Source organism: Sebastes fasciatus, chromosome 7, assembly GCF_043250625.1.
Source record: "Sebastes fasciatus isolate fSebFas1 chromosome 7, fSebFas1.pri, whole genome shotgun sequence".
Classification (NCBI taxonomy): Eukaryota; Metazoa; Chordata; class Actinopteri; order Perciformes; family Sebastidae; genus Sebastes; species Sebastes fasciatus.
The window spans coordinates 12,197,385-12,218,893 of record NC_133801.1 but is presented as its reverse complement, the minus strand read 5'-3'; the positions used below and the strand labels follow the sequence as shown (position 1 = coordinate 12,218,893).

At 40.7% G+C, this 21,509-nt stretch overlaps 1 protein-coding gene across 3 annotated transcripts in view; it reads right to left on the bottom strand.

Annotated features, from left to right (window-relative positions):
• kcnab1a (potassium voltage-gated channel subfamily A regulatory beta subunit 1a) overlaps positions 1–19,670 on the bottom strand; it is a 119,939-nt gene extending 100,269 nt beyond the window's left edge. Inside the window, exon 1 of one of the 3 annotated variants that reach the window (XM_074641606.1) lies at positions 18,926–19,670. In XM_074641606.1, coding sequence (XP_074497707.1) covers positions 18,926–19,212 — 287 coding nt within the window. In that variant the 5' untranslated portion in view covers positions 19,213–19,670. Of the gene's footprint in view, positions 1–9,947; positions 10,055–18,925 lie in introns of those variants that run through there. The other 2 variants (XM_074641605.1, XM_074641609.1) reach the window with 2 other exon arrangements.
• Positions 19,671–21,509: the final 1,839 nt, after the last annotated feature.

The following is a 21,509-nucleotide window of genomic DNA, read 5'->3' as shown; positions in this document are numbered from 1 at the left end:
CAAACACCAACACAACTCCCCTCATAAGCTCCGTGTCAACCCTCATCAGCAGCATCTCATTTGTGTTTTGATGAACATGATTTCTTTATAACTTTATCTCATCATTATTGGAAACTCTGAGGCAACAGGCTCTCTATCAACTAATCTATGTCCTTTGGACGTAACTAAGACCACTGAGGCTGTCGTGCCTTCAAACACTGATTATTGAGAGATATGGGGAAACCACCAGCAAAACGTGTGTGAGTGTGATGGGAGAGAGAAGAGCATAAATAAATATAATAAATATTTAAAAAATCTAAAAGTGGGGTAGTAAAGACTATGACTTTAGAGTGAAGCTTACTGGATTTTCACATTAAATGCCATGTCTCCAGTTAATTTAAATGAAACATTTTGACCCGTCTCGTTTCCTGCAACAATCAGCATAATAATAATAATAAAAATAATACATTTTATTTGGTGGCACCTTTCAGGACACCCAAGGACACCTTACAAAGATAAAATTATACATAAACAGATAAAAACAGCCAGACATGACAGAGACACATTTAGGCAGACACATATGATGAACTGATGGACACTACAGAAAATAGGCCAGTTTGAGCAGGTGGGTTTTGAGGATGGATTTAAATGATGTGATAGTGTCAGACTGCCGGATGTGTGGAGGGAGAGAGTCCCAGAGCCTGGTAGCAGTGCAGCTGAACGCCTAGCTCCCAAGGTGCTGAGGCGTGAGGTGGGGATGGTCAGAAGACCAGCTGAAGATGAGCGGAGGGAACAGGAGGGGATATACTCCTGAAGGAGGTCAGTGAGGTAGGTGGGGGCAAGGTTGTGGAGGGCTTTGTAGGTGAGCAGAAGGTTTTTGAAGTCAATCCGGTATTGAACAGGGAGCCAGTGTAGTTGGATGAGAATGGGGGTGACGTGGTCGGAGGATCTGGTGTGGGTGATGATCCGGGCGGCAGAGTTCTGAATGGTTTGAAGTCTGTTGAGCAGTTTGGAGGAAAGGCCAGAGACGACAGCGTTGCAGTCGTCAATCCGGGATGTAACAAATGCGTGGACCAAGATTTCTGTGCTGGAGTGAGACAGGGATTGGCGGAGTCTGGAGATGTTGTGTTGGTGACAGTGAGCAAGCATGCGTGATACTGGGAACCTGAAATCAAAGCAGCTAAATGGAATTCAGCCATCATTAATTTCATTATTTACAGCTGTGCTTTTCCTACTGTCAAAATGTCTTCTGTGAAAGAGGCTTATAGTTCTCTACGTTCTGAGTAAAAACTTTTTGAGAGAATTAAACAGATGGTGTGTCTATTTGTGTCTGCGTTTGTGCTTGCAAGTATTGATTTGCATGTGCAATCATGTACATGTGCTCTTACGTTAGCATTTTAGTGTCTGCGAGAGGAAGAGAGAGACTAAGAGCTCAAGAGACAAACGAAGAATGAGAGAGTAGATTGCATGAGTTTCACCTCATTTTGTTAATTGGATTAAACATCTGTGTCTAGTCTAATGTGCATCTCCCTCTGCTTTAGTTTCATGCTCTTATTACTTAATGACTACTGGTTGCTGGGTTAGTAAAAATTAACTTTGTTTCATACGTTTACTTTGCATTTACATCACTTTCTCCTACATGAACACATTTCACTTTACAGAAAGTTGTGAGCTCGGCTGTGGGTGGTCTTGGCTTTCATTTATGGATTTATTCTGTTCATCTTGAAAGGTAATTTGATTGTGGTAATTTATGGATAAAAATAAAACATTATAAATAGAAAAAAGCCCATAAGTATGGGCTTTAAAGCCTCTAAGGTAAACCCACACAGGTGATTTCAATTATCTTGGCTAATTAGACCACTTGTGAGGACTGTGTGGGTGTGTATAGACGGAGCTTGATTGACATCTCCCTCATTTTCCTGTTACATTTTTTAGGGTGGGGAAAATTACATATATATTAGTACCTAGCTACCTTTTGCACATTCACTTACATTCATTTAAATGACATTTATGCATTATATAAGAGGGCTGGGATGATACACCTATCTCCTGATTCGGTACTATCACGATACTTTGATATGTATTGCGATTCTACAAGTATTGCGATTCAATAATACGATTTATTGCAATTTTTACTAACTGTTTTAACACTAGAGCATGGGAAAAAGTTGAATCATACACTTCTAGGGACTTTCACTTTGGAAAATATCTAAATGAATAAAGTAAAAATGTTTGATTTTCAGCAAGTATGTAGTCAGAGATGTCCTGAAGTCAAATATATGAATCATTGTCAGGAATCATTTTTGATTTTAAAAAGAATAAAAAGACAAAAGAATAAAGACATTTCCCTCACAAATTAGCGGTATTTTCTTTATAACTTAAAAGATATGTTGTTGTGTTGTTTTGTACTTCTGGTGAATATAATCCATCAATCTTATTTCCATATATGTATTTTGTATATACAGTTTCCTTTGTTAACACCTTATTTTGAAAACCGGACGTAGTCACGTCTGTATACTTCCAATAACTTCGACAAGTCCGTCGCTAGCTCTCCCCGTCAGCTCCGTTGTCTTTATACATCCATGTTTAGCTCCATCGGGGCCGTTTGAATGCATTTAACATAAATGTCAGTATATTGGTGCTCTACAGTTGTAGCGTCGGCCGATTGGACCACGGAGACGAGAGTGACGGCTGGCTTGACCGCACGTTACCGCAATACGATAACGTTTCCTGTCCATGACAGAGTTAGCATGCAGCTTAAGCCGTGATGTCTAGCTCTGCTTTTCCTACACTCTGTAAAACCCAGAGTGTTTCCATACTTTACTGTATGTGTAGTGTTTACCACTTTGGATTTAAAATGTGAGGGTGCAGGTCGTATCCATGCCGACCCTCTGCCGTTTTCCGCTCTGTCGTATCTGCTGGTTTCTGCTCAGTACGACCGGCCGGCTACTGTTTGTTTTGAGTGACAGATACAGAACGGATATGACGTCACATTACTCAGACTACAACAATAAAAGCGGTAACTTCCCTCTACCTCCGCATAGACTCAAATGAAGCAAATATATCGATTCTGGCATTAAAAAATCTATTTCAAAATCATTAAAAAAAAATTACATCGGTGAATCCATTTTTTTCCCCACCCCTACTATATATATTAGGGATGCATGATCTCATTCTTACAAGGCAACACTCTTAAAGTACAGTTTGTAAAGTAATCTACTGGAAGCAGAACTTTTTCCTCATAGAGAAATCCATCTCTTGTCCCACTTTATAGAGGATGATCATTACCAAAATTACTCAAACCATAAAAGCGTTGAAATGAAACTACTTGAAGATAATGGGAAGGTGAAACGGTCGTATGAAGGAGTGCTCTTACATCGTGCCAAACCACTTGGCTTTCCTGACAAGTGCTCGACTGTGGCTGTGTTCATCATCAAGCTGAGATAATGTTATAGGTCTGTGCCTAAAAACAAGGATTTGGAAGTTGTACTAAGATTGAAGTCCAAACTTGAAAAGGAAGACCTAAGCATTCTGATGTTCAACACCAAAATGAGGACCTTGGGGGGTTCCTCTCCGTGTTTTGACATCCATCACATTATTCCAGGAATTCAATAACTTTGCAAAAGCTTTTTTTTAAATATAAAAAGGTTGATCTAGCAAGAAATGGAAAGAGAAATGTGCAAGCACTAGTGTGTAATGATCTACACACAAGGGATTTCCCATCATTCGTGTGTGCTGACAGGGAATTTCTGCACCACATCTCACGCTATTATCATCTGTGCAACACACAACTCCATCAGCAGGATTTATTGTCTGTCTGTATGACATGTAACAGGTAGATGGTTTCCATCAGTAGGCTATCTATTCCTGCAGGGGAGATTAAATACTTTTATAGGATGTTACAATGAAATGCCACAGACACTACGCAGCAAGTAAACTAACAATAAAAACCTTACAAATTGTCAATTATATTACTGTACTATGATGTTACAGATTACGTTTAGACATTGCTGTGTGTTACGGATAGAGGTTAGGCAAGGCAAGGGTAACCTTATTTATATAGCACGTTTTATACACAGGAGAAAACTCAGGAGACTGTAAACACCAACTATTTAATGACTAAGATCCTCGTCATTGAAAGGCAACATAAAGGAATCCTGCTTTTAAAAGAAGTGAGAGAACACATCTCAAGTTCGCAGGAAGGCTACTCCAGCAACTGGATTTTGAACTGACTCAAAGAATAGCAAAAATACCAGTGCTAGATGACCTGAGAGGTCAGGGTTATGGCTTTTAAGCATGTCAAACACATATCGTGAAGCAAGGCAATTCACAACCAATACATTTTAGCACATTAAGGGGTTTTTTGAGCAGTTTCCAGAACCTAAGCGCTCGCCATCCAATCACTAAAAAATGCAATTCTTGCATCTCAAAATGTCAAGTTTTTTTTAAACCAAATCACAGCATGGCTTTTTTCTATGGTGTTCCTCAATGTCTTGGTGTCTTAATGTGGTGTTTTGGAAAGATTATTGATCATTTTTATCAATTCTCGATCGGTAAAGAAAAAGGTTAAATTTAGTACCAAATCTGTGTAACAAATGGTATCAACCCAAAAATTGCTGCAACAACTTATGAGACATAAGTGAGCATGGGAATGGCCATCATATATTTCTATCATAATGTTCCAAGCTCTTATACACTCTCACAATTTATTTTAATTAATTAATTCATGAATTCGTTCATTCATATTAATTTCTGATTTACGACTAGAACAATTTGACATACAGCGCTGAGCTGCATCTCAAATTAATCTTCAGGTTCCCAGTTTTCAGATGATGTACACCACTTCTATGTAAAATCTACTGCTGACCTGCTATCTCTCCCTAAAGACCCCCTGTATCCCCCTAAAAAAGACAAAAATTAGTCTTCTGTAGTTCTCAGCGGGTTAATCTGAATCTGTAAAATGTAACCAGTAACTATAACTGTCAAATAAATGTAGTGGAGTAGTAGTATAAAGTAGCATAAAATACAAAAATACTCAAGTAAAGCAAAAGTATCTCAAAATTGTACTTGAACAACATTATAGTAGTCTATTTAACAGGTTACAAAAGCTTCTGTTCAGGTCTGGCTAATGTTGTAATACGGTTACATGTGAAATTACATACTGAAACAGGAGACTGCCCTCACTGGTTACAGGTGGCTGCATCTTTGCTGCATTGCTGCACTGAGGCCACTAAAACACTTCACTGTTCATTTATGGATTTGGATTTATGCAGCTATTTGTCCAGTATTTGCATAGAATGCTCTAGGAGTATTGTTGTGCATCTATTGACATTGCGTTTCCCTGCATTTATTGCAGTGTTTAAACAGTGACAAATACTGCAGTAAAGTCCATAGTGTGTGTGTGTGTGTGTGTGTGTGTGTGTGTGTGTGTGTGTGTGTGTGTGCTGGTTCGACACTACCCTCTTTAGTTGTTATTATGATGACAATCTCTCATATCCCACTCTGCGTCCCTGGTCCTCTCACCTTGTCTCTCTAAAGAGGCCTTGGAGGAGACCAAAGTATATTACCTTTTCTTACAAAAGATAGCACTGCACCCAAAAACACACATCCACAGTCTCTCTCACAAACACACACTCACAAACTGGCGGAGACTCAAGCTCCACTCTTTTCTATTACAATCTGTGAAGACACACAGAAACGACGAGAAAAGTGCTGATCCGAGGAAGCATAAACTTTGCCTGCGTCAGTGTATCAGCTTAGTGCTGTAAAGCAGAGATATATGGTGACACTAAAACTGAGTGTCCATTCGAAGCATGACTGTGCAAAAACGTAGGTGGAGGGATACCACTAATGACGGGACCAGGGGAGTGAAGAAGACACAAAGAGAGTTTGAATGATAGAAAGGAAGGGAGGGAGAAAGAAAATGAAAGAAATATACATGAGCAATGATGAAACAGCAGGAAGATAAAAAAGCTCTGAGAAAATTGGTTTTAGTGAAAGAGAGGGAAAATGAGAGAGAGAGAGAGAGATGGATAGGAAGGATACAAAGAGGTAATTGTTTATCTGCTGAAGCAGCTGGGTTGGATATTACATTGCCCCCTCTTGAGCTGTGGTTTCAAAGGTCTCGCTGCAATCCACAGTAGGTGACACTCCTACTGATTCCACCGCTGCATGAGCACTGCAGCACCTCTTAAAGCAGTACAGTATTTCACTTTAGCAGTCACACATTTTTCTCTTCTCTTGGCAAACACATGGAATCTCTGGGAAGTCACGAGCAATTGACTTTTAGCTGCTCTGATTCACTGCCTGAGCAGTGCACACAGGGCTTTTGTTTTTGAGCTGTAATCAATACATGAAATGAGGAAATAGTGCCGTACAAATATCAAACTGTGCACAAATAAATTCCACATATATGAAGCTACAGTTGTGTGGAAGTGTAACTTTAGTTTAGCATTGTCAAAATGACAAAGGAAGTGACTGCAGACACTCGCTTCTGTTCAATCTACTGTTGACAAGTGTTATTCAAGAAACACACCAGAATCCTCTCACTTTCATGTCCACTGTCACAGTGACAGCAGGCCCACGGCTCCCCCTAGTGATGAAACCAACAACCAGCACTAAATATAAAACTAATTACAGGACATCTCTCTCTTCTGATCTCTCTCTGCATCTCCCAAGAGTCTCATCCTCTCTGTTACTAACCCACTGGACCTCAATCACCCACCCACATGTACCACATAACTGTTAAACATGTTTTAAAAGTGTCTCCACTTCCCCACGAGGGGTCCTTCACACACCCACGCTATTACCCCTCATGTGCTACTGCATCATCATTACAAATTAGGTATTTATAAGCTCTTATCTTGACATATCTAGTGGGTGAGCAGAAAATAGTTCCCTGCTTGTTACAAACACACCTATTAGCGAGTCTCTGTGGGGATTTCTAACTGAGTTACATGAATATAAGTGCTCAGACTGCACAGACTATGAGTAGTGGTACTTTGGCTGTGGTCTGATTTGAGAGTCACCTTGAACATCAGCTAATAGATTTAAAGTATAAGGATGAGTGTGTTAAAGTTAAAGCTGGCACGGCTCCTTTCAATTTACATGAAGCAGTGCGGGAGAGTGAGGAGAAGCTCCGCTGGGGGATTATCCTCAGGCAACCTCTGTGAGACCCGAGGAGAGCGCTGCCTCTTAAATAACCGCTTATCAGCCCTCATCAATAATGGACAAATACCAAGAGAGGGGATGAGCGAGGCAGCGATACTTAAAGACCAGAGTGCAGAGAGACGGGGAGAAACAAAGACAGAGAGATGGATCATTTATGTCTTAATAGAAGATGTTTTGTCCTTATTTTCACAGCTCGTATCCAGTAAATGAAAAGTTAAAGGAACAGTGTGTAACATTTCAGGGGATCTATTAGCAGAAATGGAATATAATATTCATAACAATGTTTTCATTAGTGTATAATCACTTCAAACTAAGAATTGTTGTGTTTTCGTTAGCTCAGAATAAGCCCTTCATATCTACATAGTGAGCGGGTCCTCTTCACGGAGTCCACCATGTTTCTACAGTAGCCCAGAACGGACAAACCAAACACTGGCTCTAGCGAGAGCCGTCCACGCTTTTACATTACCTGAAGGCCACCATATTTCTCCGACACGCTTGTGAAACTGCGGTAATGAGTTGCAGAGTGTAAAACCGTGGTACCGCCTGCCGCCGTCTGACTTCCATTGCTCCTAAAGTAGTGTTATTATGGTATGGATGGCCTCTGAGCGAGGCAAATGGCGTTACCACAGTTTTGCATTCGGCGGCTCACGTTAGATGTTGCAATCTGCAACCAAACCACTAGATGCCACCAAATCAATCACACTGTACCTTTAAAACGATTAAAAAAGAAAAAAAAATACAGAGGAGAAGAGGGAAAATATGAATCAACAGGCTAAAGCGCATATTTCACCACCTTCTGACATGTCATAAGATTTTTCTTTACTTGCCGATATTCAAATTTCTGTCTAATTGTATGTCTTTCTCAGATATAATAAAGCAGAAATGTTTTTATTTTTCTGAAGCTGGGACCATTTCTAATTAAAACAGAGAATTTCAGAGTGTCAGCCGAGCATGGTGATCCACAGTGACTGTCTGGCACTCTCCTAAATGAGCATGTCAAAAGGACAAACCGATGCCCTATTGATTCACCCTGGCTGGTGCTGACACAAATGCAACACCAGAAGTTTGTGTGTGTGTGTGTGTGTGCGTGTGCGTGTGCGTGTGCGTGTGTGTGTTTGCAGAGACTCAGTTGACAGACATGCGTGCGAGACTCCCGTTGACTTCCCAAGCCGCAGAGTTGATTAATGAGAGTCATGTTAAGAACATGCATTAGCTCACTCAGTAGCCGACTAATGAACTGGTGATGCGTCTTTGTATGCGAGTACTGAGGGAGTGCCCTATGTCACATTTAGCAAGCAGTCTCAGACTTGTTAAGACCAGTATGGAAACAGGATTGACTAATGGAGGATAAAACTGGTGTCCCAAATTTAGGGTTAGACATATATAGAAAAGGGGTTAGAGAAGGGTAAGCCTCTAGGGAATTAATAAGTCAATAAAACATGGCATTTCAACAAATGTGTAAGTGAGGGAGAGCAGGCAGTGCACAAAATGATCGACCAGACTGATAAAACAGTAATTAACTTAACGCATTTCTGTCTGAGCAGTCCGTCCTTCTCCTCCTGCTCTCAGATGACCATATAGATCTCAAATACTACTGTAATTTAACTCAGAGTTTCAGGAATTTACAGGACTAAATTGTATTCTAGATTGAAATATATATTTAAAATTAAATATAATTTAAACCTTTAACAATGTTGCCGCATTTGTAATGATTTATATAACTTATTCAGTAATTAATATTGGATTGATTTTGAATTTCCAAAAATTGCTCATGTGACATAAGAGCATGTGATATACAGTATAGGCATACACTCAGTTAAAAGGGACTGTTTGTAACTTCTTACACATATAAATCAATCCGGGTCGGTGTCCCATGCGCGCTCGCGTGTGGCTACGCTGTTCAGACAAGACTCCAACACAAACTACACGGAAGCACCAAAACCGCAAAGTTATATCTAGTGAAGCCCGTCTTGCAAATCAGTGTTGACCGCGGTCGGAGGACGCAGGGGAGACCGTAGCTTTGGTCTCCAGGGCCGGAGTCTCTGCTGTACTCTGCTCCTCTGCCTGCCTAACTTCACTCAGCTCGCTCCACCTCACGTGCATGCGCGCACACTACACACTGCAGAAGAGTTAGTTTAGCTCTGATAATATCTAGTGAATGTACAGTGGACGTTTGTGCAGAAATAAATGCTGCAGCTCCTCCAGACCAACAGGTTTCCCGTGTCTTGTGAAGTGACGGGGCTCCGCAACGAGTTACGTTATCGTCTCCGACAAAAACTCCGGTGTCTTCCTGCGGCTGCGGTCGGGAAGCTGAAGCAGGAAAAGCCAACACTAGGATCATCACTGATTCGTGGAGAGACCTTCGTCTGGTCAGCTAACATTACTGCCAAGCAGGTGAAATATAGAGTGATATTGTGGTTTTAGCTGACGTGTGTCGCCTCACTGTGTTGACGGATGCTCGCTCACATTCAGGTAGCGCGTGCACACGGGCGAGCGCGAGCAACAGGACGCTGACTTTCGTTGACTTAACGGCCACAGGTGTCGCTGTTACAACCAATTTCTGATTCTTACAAACAGTCCCTTTAATTGAAGCCTTTTTTTAACACCTCACAATAATACAACAGCTTCAATAACCTACTGTGTTCAATGCACAGTGGAGTAGCCTACATTTTAAATTAACCTCCATAACACCAGCAACTAGCAGGCTACTACAGTACACAGCAACAAAACATCACATTTAACCAGCAGTAAAGCCACAGAGCTTCTCAGAGACAGAGAAATAGGTGTATTTGACTCACTTGTTTGAAGAAGACGACATTCAAGTAGTTTGTCCACTGCTAGTTGTTTAACTCGAATAACGTTACTAACCTCTTATCATTTGAGTCATCTTGTCCAATCAGTTAGCTAACATTTAATGGTTTTTTTTATGTTAATCAAAGGATGTAAACTTCACGTGACGCAGCCGTTGACGTAGACTCGTGTCGTAAGGCTGCAGTACCATTGTTTCACCACACTCATTCACTAACATGGGCCGGCCGTTACATACCAGAGGGGCGCTGTTTCACCGATTTGAAGCTGAAAACTGTGGAGGAGATACCCCGGATGTGACCACGACATACAGGAAATTAATGGATCTATTAGTACAGAGGTCAGGGGTCAGGGGTCAGGGGTCAGCAACCTCCCTGTGGATTTTTAAAAAAGATAGTGGAAATGGATAACTGTTTTTTGTTTGCATTTTCATTTTTATTTATCATTCTTGTAGGTCTATGGTACGACGGTACGACGGAGTATTAGGGCCACATTGAGGGAAAAAAATAAATCTGAGATTTAGAGAATCAAGTCAGAATATTATGAGAATAAAGTCATAATATTATGAGAATGAAGTCAGAATATTATGAGAATAAAGTCATAATATTATGAGAATGAAGTCAGAATATTATGAGAATGAAGTCAGAATATTACAAGAATGAAGTCATAATATTACGAGAAAAAAAGTCGTAGTATTATGAGAATGAAGTCATAATATTATAAAGTAGTAATTTTACGTGTTATTTTTTTTTTCTCATAAAGTTATGACTTTATTCTCGTAATATTATGACTTTATTCTCGTTATATTACGACTTTTTTCTTGTTATATTACGACTTTTTTCTCGTAAAGTTACGACTTTTTTTCTCGTAAAGTTACGACTTTTTTTCTCGTTAAGTTATGACTTTATTCTCGTGATATTATGACTTTTTTCTCGTAATATTATGACTTTACTCTCGTAATATTACGACTTTTTTCTCGTAAAGTTATAACTTTATTCTCGTAATATTACGAAATTTTTTCTCGTAATATTATGACTTTATTCTTGTAATATTACGACTTTTTTCTCGTAAAGTTACGACTTTTTTCTTGTAATATTATGACTTTTTTCTCGAAAAGTTATAACTTTATTCTCGTTATATTACGACTTTTTTCTGTAAATCTCAGATTTTTCCCTCAATGTGGCCCTAATAGTATTACATTTGCACTTTGGCCCTCACTGCATTAGGCTTATATACTATATACTTAGACTATAAGCTGTGTTACCTTCATCACAATGCTCAAATGTTTTGCGGCTCCAGACAGATTTTTTGGGGTTTATTTTGCCTAAAATGGCTCTTTTGATAGTAAAGGTTGCTGACCCCTGTTTTAGTAGGAAAAAAATGAAACAAACGCATTTTTAAACATTAAAGGGAGTACTTAAAATCCCCTGGAGTCGGTTGCTTTAACAGTGTGTAACTTAATTGAACACACTGTAAAATAAAACCTCTGGTTGTAGGGATTTCCCCATCTTTTAATTACAAAATGATGTGCTTACTTTCACTCTGTCCAAAGTAATTTATTACATGACTGGTTCTAAGCCAAAGGTGTCACAGGATCCTCGGATCCCACAGGAGTGTAAAGTCCACCATAGTCTTATCACACCCGCACAGAGCTTTCAATAGCTTTAAAGCATTCATTATAATAAAAAAAAGGCTCTAAAGCAGTCACTGCTATATTTATACACATATGGAAATTAGCCAGTCCTTTCAGAAGAAAGTCGATATTAGTGGTTGAAGCTAATGGGTATGCAATAAAACAAACACTTAATTTCCAATTGAAACGGTAATGAATTTCCCATACCAATAAAATAGACGTCATGAAAAATAGCTAGTTTAGTGTTAGCCTAAAGTAGCCTACAATTGAATGCATTTCTCCACACACACACTCACACACACTTCTGTGACTGCCTGACCAATTAAGTATTTAGTGAGGATCCCAGCTCCTATGTTAAATATTCACTTGTTTTCCAAGATGAATAAAGGATGAGCAATTGACGCATTTATCTGCATGCGTATCTGTCTGTGTCTGATTGCGTGTGTGTGTGTGTGTGTGTGTGTCTGTGTGTGTGTGTGTGTGTGTGTGTGTGTGTGTGTGTGTGTGTGCGTGCGTGCGTGCGTGCGTGCGTGCGTGCGTGCGTGCGTGCGTGCGTGCGTGCGTGCGTGCGTGTGTGTGTGTGGTCTATGGATCACTGGTTAAGTGCACAATTTCACTCACTGCTTCTCAAGTGTCGAATGGTTGCAGCTTCATTAGGCTCTGATTAAGAACACAGACTGAGACACATAAACTACCACTACAATATAAAGTGAGACAAATCAGTCCCCATCTCCCTGCACTTGAGCACCAACACCACTTGCTTCCTTATAGTGATAAAAATGATCTGATTTCTTCTCTTCATTTTAAAATAGTCCTCTGTTATTTGTATTTTAGCATTGTTCCCCTCTCTTCACCCCTCCATCTCTTGTTCCTGTCAGTTCATCACCATAATAAATAAAGTTGCATGCCTGGACATGCTTCTCCTTACATAGGCAGAGCCAGAGTCTAAACACTTTTAGTGGACACAAGGCTCCGGTCCAGAGAGGACAGGCTTGTGACTGGCTGTAGTCAATAAGCATTCCCTGTTGCCTCCTCTTATTTGGAGTTCAAACACAGCACTGTTATATTTGTTCTCTGATTTTCTTTTCCTGCCTTAAAGTAACATGGAGCTCAGAAACAGTCTCACAGAGTCTCAAATAACTCCTGAACAATGTGGTGTAGTATCTTTACATCCATGTCACATGAAGTGCTAGAGTTACAGTGTATAGTAAAACTGCATCATGCAAAATAAGATTAGAGCAAATAATAATCATATGCATGCTTGCAAAAGGCTACAATTTGGTGGTACTCTAACCTGTAGTTTTTTAAAAGGAGTAGATATGTTTAAACAGATTTCCATTTCTGCTCCCAACTATGACAAATGAGTTATGTTTTCTGCTGCAAAAGGGATATTTTTCACTACAGTTTATAATAAATATAGTCCTCTTTTGGCACGAACAGCTCTGAATATGTATCTGGTATAGAAAGTGAAGATGCAAAAGTAGTTGCTGATTATGCTGCAGATCAGCCTCCCCCGTGATTGAAGGAAAAATACAATGATTGATGTAAAAACAGGAAAATAAACAAGCTAGTAGAGAACAGAGAGAGAAAAGTGAGTGACAGAGGAGTCGAGAAACAACTGTGGAGACTCTGTCACCTTCACGCCACGGTCTATCAGCGGCCAGAGCTCATTTAATCAAATGGACTGACAAACATCCAGACTGTCTGCACACACGCACACACACACACACACACACACACACACACACACACACACACACTGGTGCACCCACGAACACATGACATATGCTTCATAATGTGACCTTCTGCCCCCTGGAGGTCTAAATGCCCCCTCACTGTCACTCCTTTACCCAGCATTCCCTGCTCTGTATCCAATAATATCATGGGCCTTTCATTAATCTATTTCCTCCACTAGGCTGATTGAATTGATGACTGCTTTAATTCGGTCTGTGTGATCAAAAATCAGCAGAGTGCATTTGCCATTTAGGTTAAAAGGGGATGTACTAGATTGATGCTTTTTTTACAGGAAAGGTTGATTGAACACAATAGTTATTTTTCAGCTTAATATTCATTTAGTCACCCAAATAAAAACATGAAAACTGCCTTCCTGTCCTAAAGCAGCGAGTACCTACTCATATGAAACCCCCAAAAACATAATTATTTCACCAAAGCATGTTTTGAGCACTATACTATCATGAAAAGTGTTGAAATTGTGAACCAGAAAGTCATCATAATGGTATAATGCAGCATTTTAGAAATGTAAAAAGAGTAGCAAAAACCTGATAATAAAAAAGAAAACTGTTGCACGAAAACAATGTAGCTTATCCTAATTCTTCCAAATAAGCCAAAGATCTCTTTATATTACATATTATACACATTATTATACATTTTATATTGTATTTATGTCTTGCTTTTTTAATTAATTTTTTTTTTTTTTTTTTTATATTTTTATTTATTTATTTTTATTTTCTGTGTAAATGTTTTATGTCTAGTTTGATATCTGCTCAGTTTTGAGGAAGATAAAAGATGAAAAAAGCTTATAATTCCTTTCCTGCAAAGTGCTGAGTTGATTTCTGGCACAAATAAAGTGTTTCATCCAAAGCAGGAAGAAGACTTCCTTTAGAGGAGAGGGAAACACCAGAGTGAACCTGTGCCGGATGTTCATTCAGCGGTGAGGCGTTCAGGGACGACATGTGCACTGGCTGGCTGTCAAAGTCAGTTTCTGAAGCTTTTTAAATCAACTCTTTCTGGAACAAAGTGGCTGATCTCTGCTCTTCTAACACGGCTCACTAACATTGTCTCATAGCGACAGTATCTGGCCCCGATTTGATAACTAGCATTAACATTCGCCACATTAGCCCCCCGAGGAAGTGTTGAATGCATAAGTTCTGAATTGAAAGTTGTCACCCCGGCCTACATGGTCAAGATGCACATTAACGATGAAGTGAGCATGCACACAGAAGAAACAAACACACACATATGCTCCTTCACAACCGAAAACACACACCCACGCCCCAAACACAGACACGCACACTCATGAATAATAAACTGTGGGGCATGGGAGGGCACGGCGTGAAGCTGAGGCTCGTAGTTTGTCTCTTCTTCCTCTTCCCATCTGTGCTCTTTGCATAATTTTGAATGACTCAAGCGTTTGCAAAAAATAGAAACCATGCCTGTGAGTGTGATGTGTATGCGCTGTTACATGCAAAATTAGGGCATTTTTGTTAGTCTTCGAAAATTGAGTTTAAATTTGAATTAATTTTAGGGATTGTAGTTTGTGGTTAGAGTTGTAGTTAGGACAGTGGTTCCCAACCTGAGGGTCAGGACCCCACCAAAGGATCACAGGATGATTAGTCTCGCTAGCCTGACCTACACAGCACTGGGTCAGCACTAAAGAAAGGTCTGGCTGCAGCCATTATCATTCTGCTATAAGGGGAAAAATGCTCCTGCTTGTTTATATTTCGTTAAACCACTCACAATCATCCTGGGGCGGCGTGTTAGTCAGCATGTTAGACCTAAGAAAGCGAGCCGATGAATAAAGGTGAAGTAGTTCAGCCACATGAGTAGGAGAGGATAGGGAAGAAGATGACAAATTTCTGCTACGTGATCAAGTTTCTTTCTTAACTTTTCTTTTATCTTAATTCTTTTTGTTGTGAAATACAGACCTTTTCAGACCCCTATAAAGTATTCAAAAGGGAAAAAAGTACTTGGTGGAACTGTCATAACAACCTTTGATGGGGCACCATAAGTACACGTTTCTTTGTTTTAAGGGGTCATAAGCCAAATAGGCTGGGTCAGGAAATGCTTCCACAGACTTCATCAAGTCACGACTCACCTCTCTCTACAGAGCCAGAAGGATTTTAAAGGAAAACTTGTTGGCACTGAGGGCACTTCACTGATCTACATCTCTCCCTTTGGGGTGTTCATATGTTAATAAAATCATTTCATATTAATATTTTGTAGCTGACTGTTTTAGTTTGGGTAAAGTCATGGCTGGTTTTAGTTGTTTTATGGTTAAAGGATTTACATTTCAGGAGATCTAGGCTGGAGAAATAATATTTCCTTTGACTAAAATAGATTTTCTCTCCTGTTTGTGTGTCTGTGTGGCCGGAGTGTCCAGCGCAGGACTTGACCACTAATACACACTGACCTGGAAAAGGAAGTCGGCAGCCAGCTGTTTTATTAGGTTACCATGGCAACGAGCACACATACACACAGAAAAGCCCATGTACACGCATATGCCAAGGTCCCAAGGTGAAAGGCTAACAGCACATGGCCATATGAGCTCCCATAGCCAGGCTGACCCAACAGGGGTACAGACTGCCATCACACTCCCCCCTCGCTCTCTCTCTATTGGTGGACACAGAGGGGTGCAGGAAAAGTCACGCTCCATGCCGTCATTTCTTTTGCACCAACTCAACAAGTTCAGGTCATGTTATTATTACACTGATTGTAATATAGTCAAATATGTTTGCAGAATATAGCCACAGAATCAGAGATGAGAGTGCCTGGGGAATGAACAGGCTGTTCAAACGACCAAAATACAGTTCATGGAAATGCTAAGCCAGCAGTCTGTCCAAATATAAAACACACATGGACACCCCATTTTGAATCAACACTGTGGAGCCTGACTTGGATTATTGTGTGATTGGCAAATCGCTTTTTATTAACAGGTGTATTTCGCTCATTTGATCAATCTGGAGTTTGGATTTCTGCTATTATACTTGTGGTGCTTTTATGTGTCTAATAATGATAATTGAGGACAGCTTTGTTCAGGCAACTTTCTCAGATAAATAAAGGTGAAAGATTAACCACACACTACAACCAACAACAGAAACTCTATCGGAGAATTAAATGCTGTATTCAAGATCACTCTTCTCCATTGGGAACAACAACAACACAATGAAGGCAGAGCAGCTACATGCTGCTTTCTAGCCAGAGGGCTGAGCAGCGACCCACAATGTCCCAGTCACACTCACTCAAACCACTCACCAACATGATGCTTTGTCACAGATGACAAACTAGAAGGAAAACAACAAACACTCTGTCTCCAAAACAAAAACAATGAGTCATTTGGAGGATGATTTAATCCATGTTTATATTCTGGTGCAATAACTTCTATTATTGCATGTATCCAGTTGAAAATGCTGTTGGTTGTGCAGCTTTAACATGCAAACATGAACATAGAAAGGAGCTACTCCACACATTATAGCATAAGCATTAGTATATCCACAATATAAGTGTAAATATCAAGGAAAAAACTGTCCAAGATAATGCAATGATTGTGTTTGTCAATTTAAAGGTGCTAAATGCGTGATTGCCTCCATACGGCTCTCAACATGGCAACGGCTGAGTCGGCGTGTCGTAGCTAACAGTGCTAACAGCGCTAACGGAGAAAACAATGGCAACAGTGCTGACAGAGCTAACAATGTTAACCTGGGGCGGTGTTACACTTCAGAGACGGCGCCGTTCGTCGAGACGGCGTTATCAGCTGTAACCGCCGTACGAGAGCAGTGCAGAGCACATGCACTAAAAGCACACACGGCCTGCCCAGCAATGTCAACAAAGCACTGAGAAGCTCTGATTACAAGACACACAGAGGGAGAGTAACTTCATTCTCTGCTCAGGTAGATATTACTCCGCTATATCTTTATTTATATAGATTAATGCGCTGAATATCGTATAGAGAACCATTAAAAACTAAAATCAAACTAAGAAAATGTGTACACAAGTTAATGTTTTGGGCTTCATGCAGTCTGAGGATTTCATCAATTTGTCATGCCACAGTATTTATTTGTGCACACTGCATCAAATATGGTTCAATCCAGCTTTTGACAGAACATGAACAATGTGTCGCATTACAAAATGAGTGTAGAAACTTGTTTATTTTAAGAATGAATTTGTCAAGAACCCTGTGTTGAACCACCGTGTTGAATCAGACACAACACACTGACATAAATAATGAATGTGCCCTCAGAGAGTCAACTGTTGGGTTTCACGTTGAGATCAATAGTCCCCGTGATGCAGCGGATATTGCATAGTAGAACATGAGTGACACAGCGCCGGCGCTTCCATATAGGCAAACTTGATATACAGGGCAGCGAAATGTGGGTCAACTATTCCTGAGCAACTAATCAATAGCAGTAACTGCAGTCTCGCTGAGTTACGCGTTCTGTAAGCACAATGAGTTGCTGAGTACTGTGCCTATCACACACCTGCAGCCACCTCCCTATCTCGCCTCCCGCCCCCAGCTATCACGACAACAAGTTTGATTGTATTCGAGGAAAAACAAAACAAATGCAATGTGAGTATAAGGAAATACTACAGCATGTCTAAACGAGCAAAATTATCGGAATTATCTGAATCAAAAAAGAGGAGACTATTGAAGGAACAAGTACTCCAAAAACAGAGGGATTGAAAGATATGAAGATATGAAAAGGTAAACTTTATTTGCTCCCTTGTGGTAGAGATTTGTACTGGTATAATCTCATTTGAGGAGCTGAAATTGCATTATAGGGGAAAATAGCTATACATGATGCTATCATGACTGCTGTAAAGAAATCTGGAACCAGGTTATTGGAGTTATTATGTAGACCTGTTTGGTGCGTTATTTGTATGTGGATTAGGGAAATGCCTGCATACTTTAATATTGTTGATACTGTGATCACACTAGTGTTGCTATTTGCGTTATGTGAATAGAGTATTGGCGTTAGTGTGTTGTTGCTGGTATGGTACGTTGCAAATAGAGGGGCGGAATAATTGTTTTTCCGCCAAGAGCGGCAGAAGTGCATGTGCCGGTCCTATCACTGTTGTAAACAAAGATGCAGTGTGTGGGCTCAGTGGATGAACGTGATGATGTTCTAGATAAGCATTTTTTAAGGCTTTTTTCACACCTCCATTGTGTTATTATTATTCCAGTTACTAATGTGCAAACTTTTTTTTAATCTCGAATGAAACAATGTGAACATAACATCCGGTAAACAAACATGACAGCATAGAAACAAAGCATTTTCAAACAAACAGTGGCCAAATAACTACAAGCCCCACAACCAATCACCATCCAACTATCCAGAGCGACATCAGCCCTAACATAAATAAAGTTGATTCTGGAACCAAAGATGATAAAATAACATCAACGAGGCAGAGGAATCTAAAGTTACACACTAAAAAATGTAAACAACTCAGCAGTGGTCAGAGGCAACGTCCATCCCTCTTAGCTGTAATGCTGTGAGGGCAACAAAGGCAGGTGTGAGCCTTGTGGTACTGAGGAGTACTGCTATAAAAGTATCCAGGAAAGCGCTACAAACATTCACACACACACACCAGTGAGGTTACCTGTAGATCATGCCCGTCTGGCTCTTGATCGTGTCGTGCAGCGACAACGAGTGGAAGTTGAGAAACTCCTCCAGCTGTTTGAGGTGCACCACGCCGTTGGATTTGATCGGCGTCCACAACATCAGAGGAGCGTAGGGTCGCGGCCCCGTCCCCACGGTCCCCTGCCTGGCGAGCCTCCCCTGACCCGTGCATTGGGCCTGGACGCCACCCTGACCTCCGCCCTGACCTCTGGTCCCCTTCTGCTTCGGGTTGGGGATGTCTGGGCACGTCGCTTTGTACAGGTACATCTTCCTGCTTCACTTTATCCTCTCTTTCAGTCTCTCCCGTCTTCTGTGAGTCTGTCCCGCGAACATGTACGCTCAGAGTAATCCAGGTAGGCCGCCTCGCCCACGCAGCGCTACACGGACTCTACTGTATGTGTGACTAAAGCTCAAAGGAAAGTGAAGTATTCCTCTGGATGGATGAAGCTCCGCATAAAGTATATTCTTCTTATTTAAAAAAAAAGCAAAACAAAAGAAGAAATGCAGGAAAATCCAATTTTGTCCAAACAGTATTCAAGAGTCCGTAATTAAAACTTGAGTCGAATCTGTCTGCAGGCTGCACGTCCACACAGGAAAAACAGGCTTTTTACATGTGCTCCTCCATGGGCTGTGCCACATATGTTCTCCGTGCACACACACACATGCAGATATAGAGACACACTCTCTCTCCGCTGCTCTCTCTATCACACAACACACACACACTCATGCTGTCACTTTGCCCCCTGCTCAGCCAGTCGACATTATAAGCTCAGTTTGGTTTTGCTCCCTATTAAATGGCATGGGAATCTGGGACATTTTTTTCCCGCCCTCCCTCTCTCTCTCTCTCTCTCTGTCTGTCTCTCTCTCTTCTTTTACCCCTTTTCTCTCCAACTCCCTCTTATCCTCTCTCACTTTCCCCATCATCCCTCCTTTGTCTCTCAGTATTCCCTCTGTCACAAGCCCTTTCACTTACTCCTGATTTCCTCTCTTTTCTCTCTTCCAGCATTTATGTCTCTTGCTATTTCCTTTTCCTCCACCCATCTCCTTTTTTTTGCATGTTTTACATCCTCAACCCCCTTTAATATTTCCTTTTGTCTGTCATTTCTTTGCCTTGCCCTCCTTTTCTCCCCTCTCTCTCTCTCCAAACAAAGTGAACTCTGGAGTTTTGCCCGTAACAAACACCTAAAATAAACACACACACACAAGCCGACAGCGAGTTATGCACAATTGCACACAGTCTGTGGGCAGTGTTTTCATTATGAAGTGAACCACAAAATAAAATGGGGAACCTCTTTCTTCTGGTCTGTTTTCTCTCTCTCTTTCTCTGTCCCTCACCACAGACGTAATCACCTCTGGCCTCCTCTTGGGAGCGTTCAATGACATCACGTCTGGTCCTTCAGTGGGTTGTGGGAATCATGAGGAATGCCATTCTCCCATATCAGGAAGTTTGAGTTTAGACACAGACTGCCACTTTTTCTACACACACACGTTCGTCATTGGTATTCAACAAATAATTTGGTCAATTGCTACTTGGCCCCAAATACCCAAACATAGACGGGTCCAACATGCACACATAAACAAAGCCCAAAATGACGTAATGGTTTGTGAATGTGTTGTTGAGGCTCTTTATCATAATATAAATCCATCCTCTGAGTTTAACTTTTGCTTGTCAGGATCAAGTTGCTTTCTTCTCTCCTGCAGGTATCAGGTACCGACTGCTTGGCTGTCCTTTGTTTCTTAAACTTTGTGTATAGACCTGAGTGCCACTGCATGGATTTCATATTATTGAGTTTTTTTTTTACATTTTTGTTAATCCTGGAATAACCTTTAATTCTTTAAGTTTTGTTTCTTTTCAAAACTTGTAAAAAACAAAACAAAACAAATTGTAAAAATAAACAAATAAGGCTTTGTCATGGCCATCAGCGTGTGATACCGCCGCACAAAGCACCCTTTAGCGTCTGTATGAGACAAACCGGCTTTCCATTAACAATGTAAACCCATCTGTGGCAACAGTAAACACTTAGAGAAAGTGCACCAGGAGTGACGTAGTTTAAAGAGCGAGAAGAGACGCACCAGGGGGGTGGGAGGGGAGGTGGATTGGTCCAACAAACACAAGGCTTTCATCCAGGAGACCGCTGTTTGTGTCCCATGCATTAAGTTTAATTTTCACTTTACAAACGTAGTAAGCAACTGTTAAGCCCAACCATGTAGTTTTTCCTAAACCTAACTAAGTTGTTTTGTTGCCTAAACGTAAAGTGACGCCAGGGGTGTGACAAAGCGGCGGCATGTGATGAGTTGGCATGAACGTGTTGAATAAACGGCTTGCAACCACAGAACGTATAAAAAAAAACACTATTTTTATTATCATTTGTTTGTTCAAGAGGGACTTGTAAAGTATTCTTTTTTTCCAGAGCTGACCAGACCCCCATACTGAACCTGCAAGAATATGAACCTGTCGCAGAAGCTAATTTTACCAATGCAAAGACAACCTGCTACATACACACACACACCCAAACACACAGAATCAGGGAGGGAGGCTGAGGCAGAGGGGCAGCTGTGTCCAT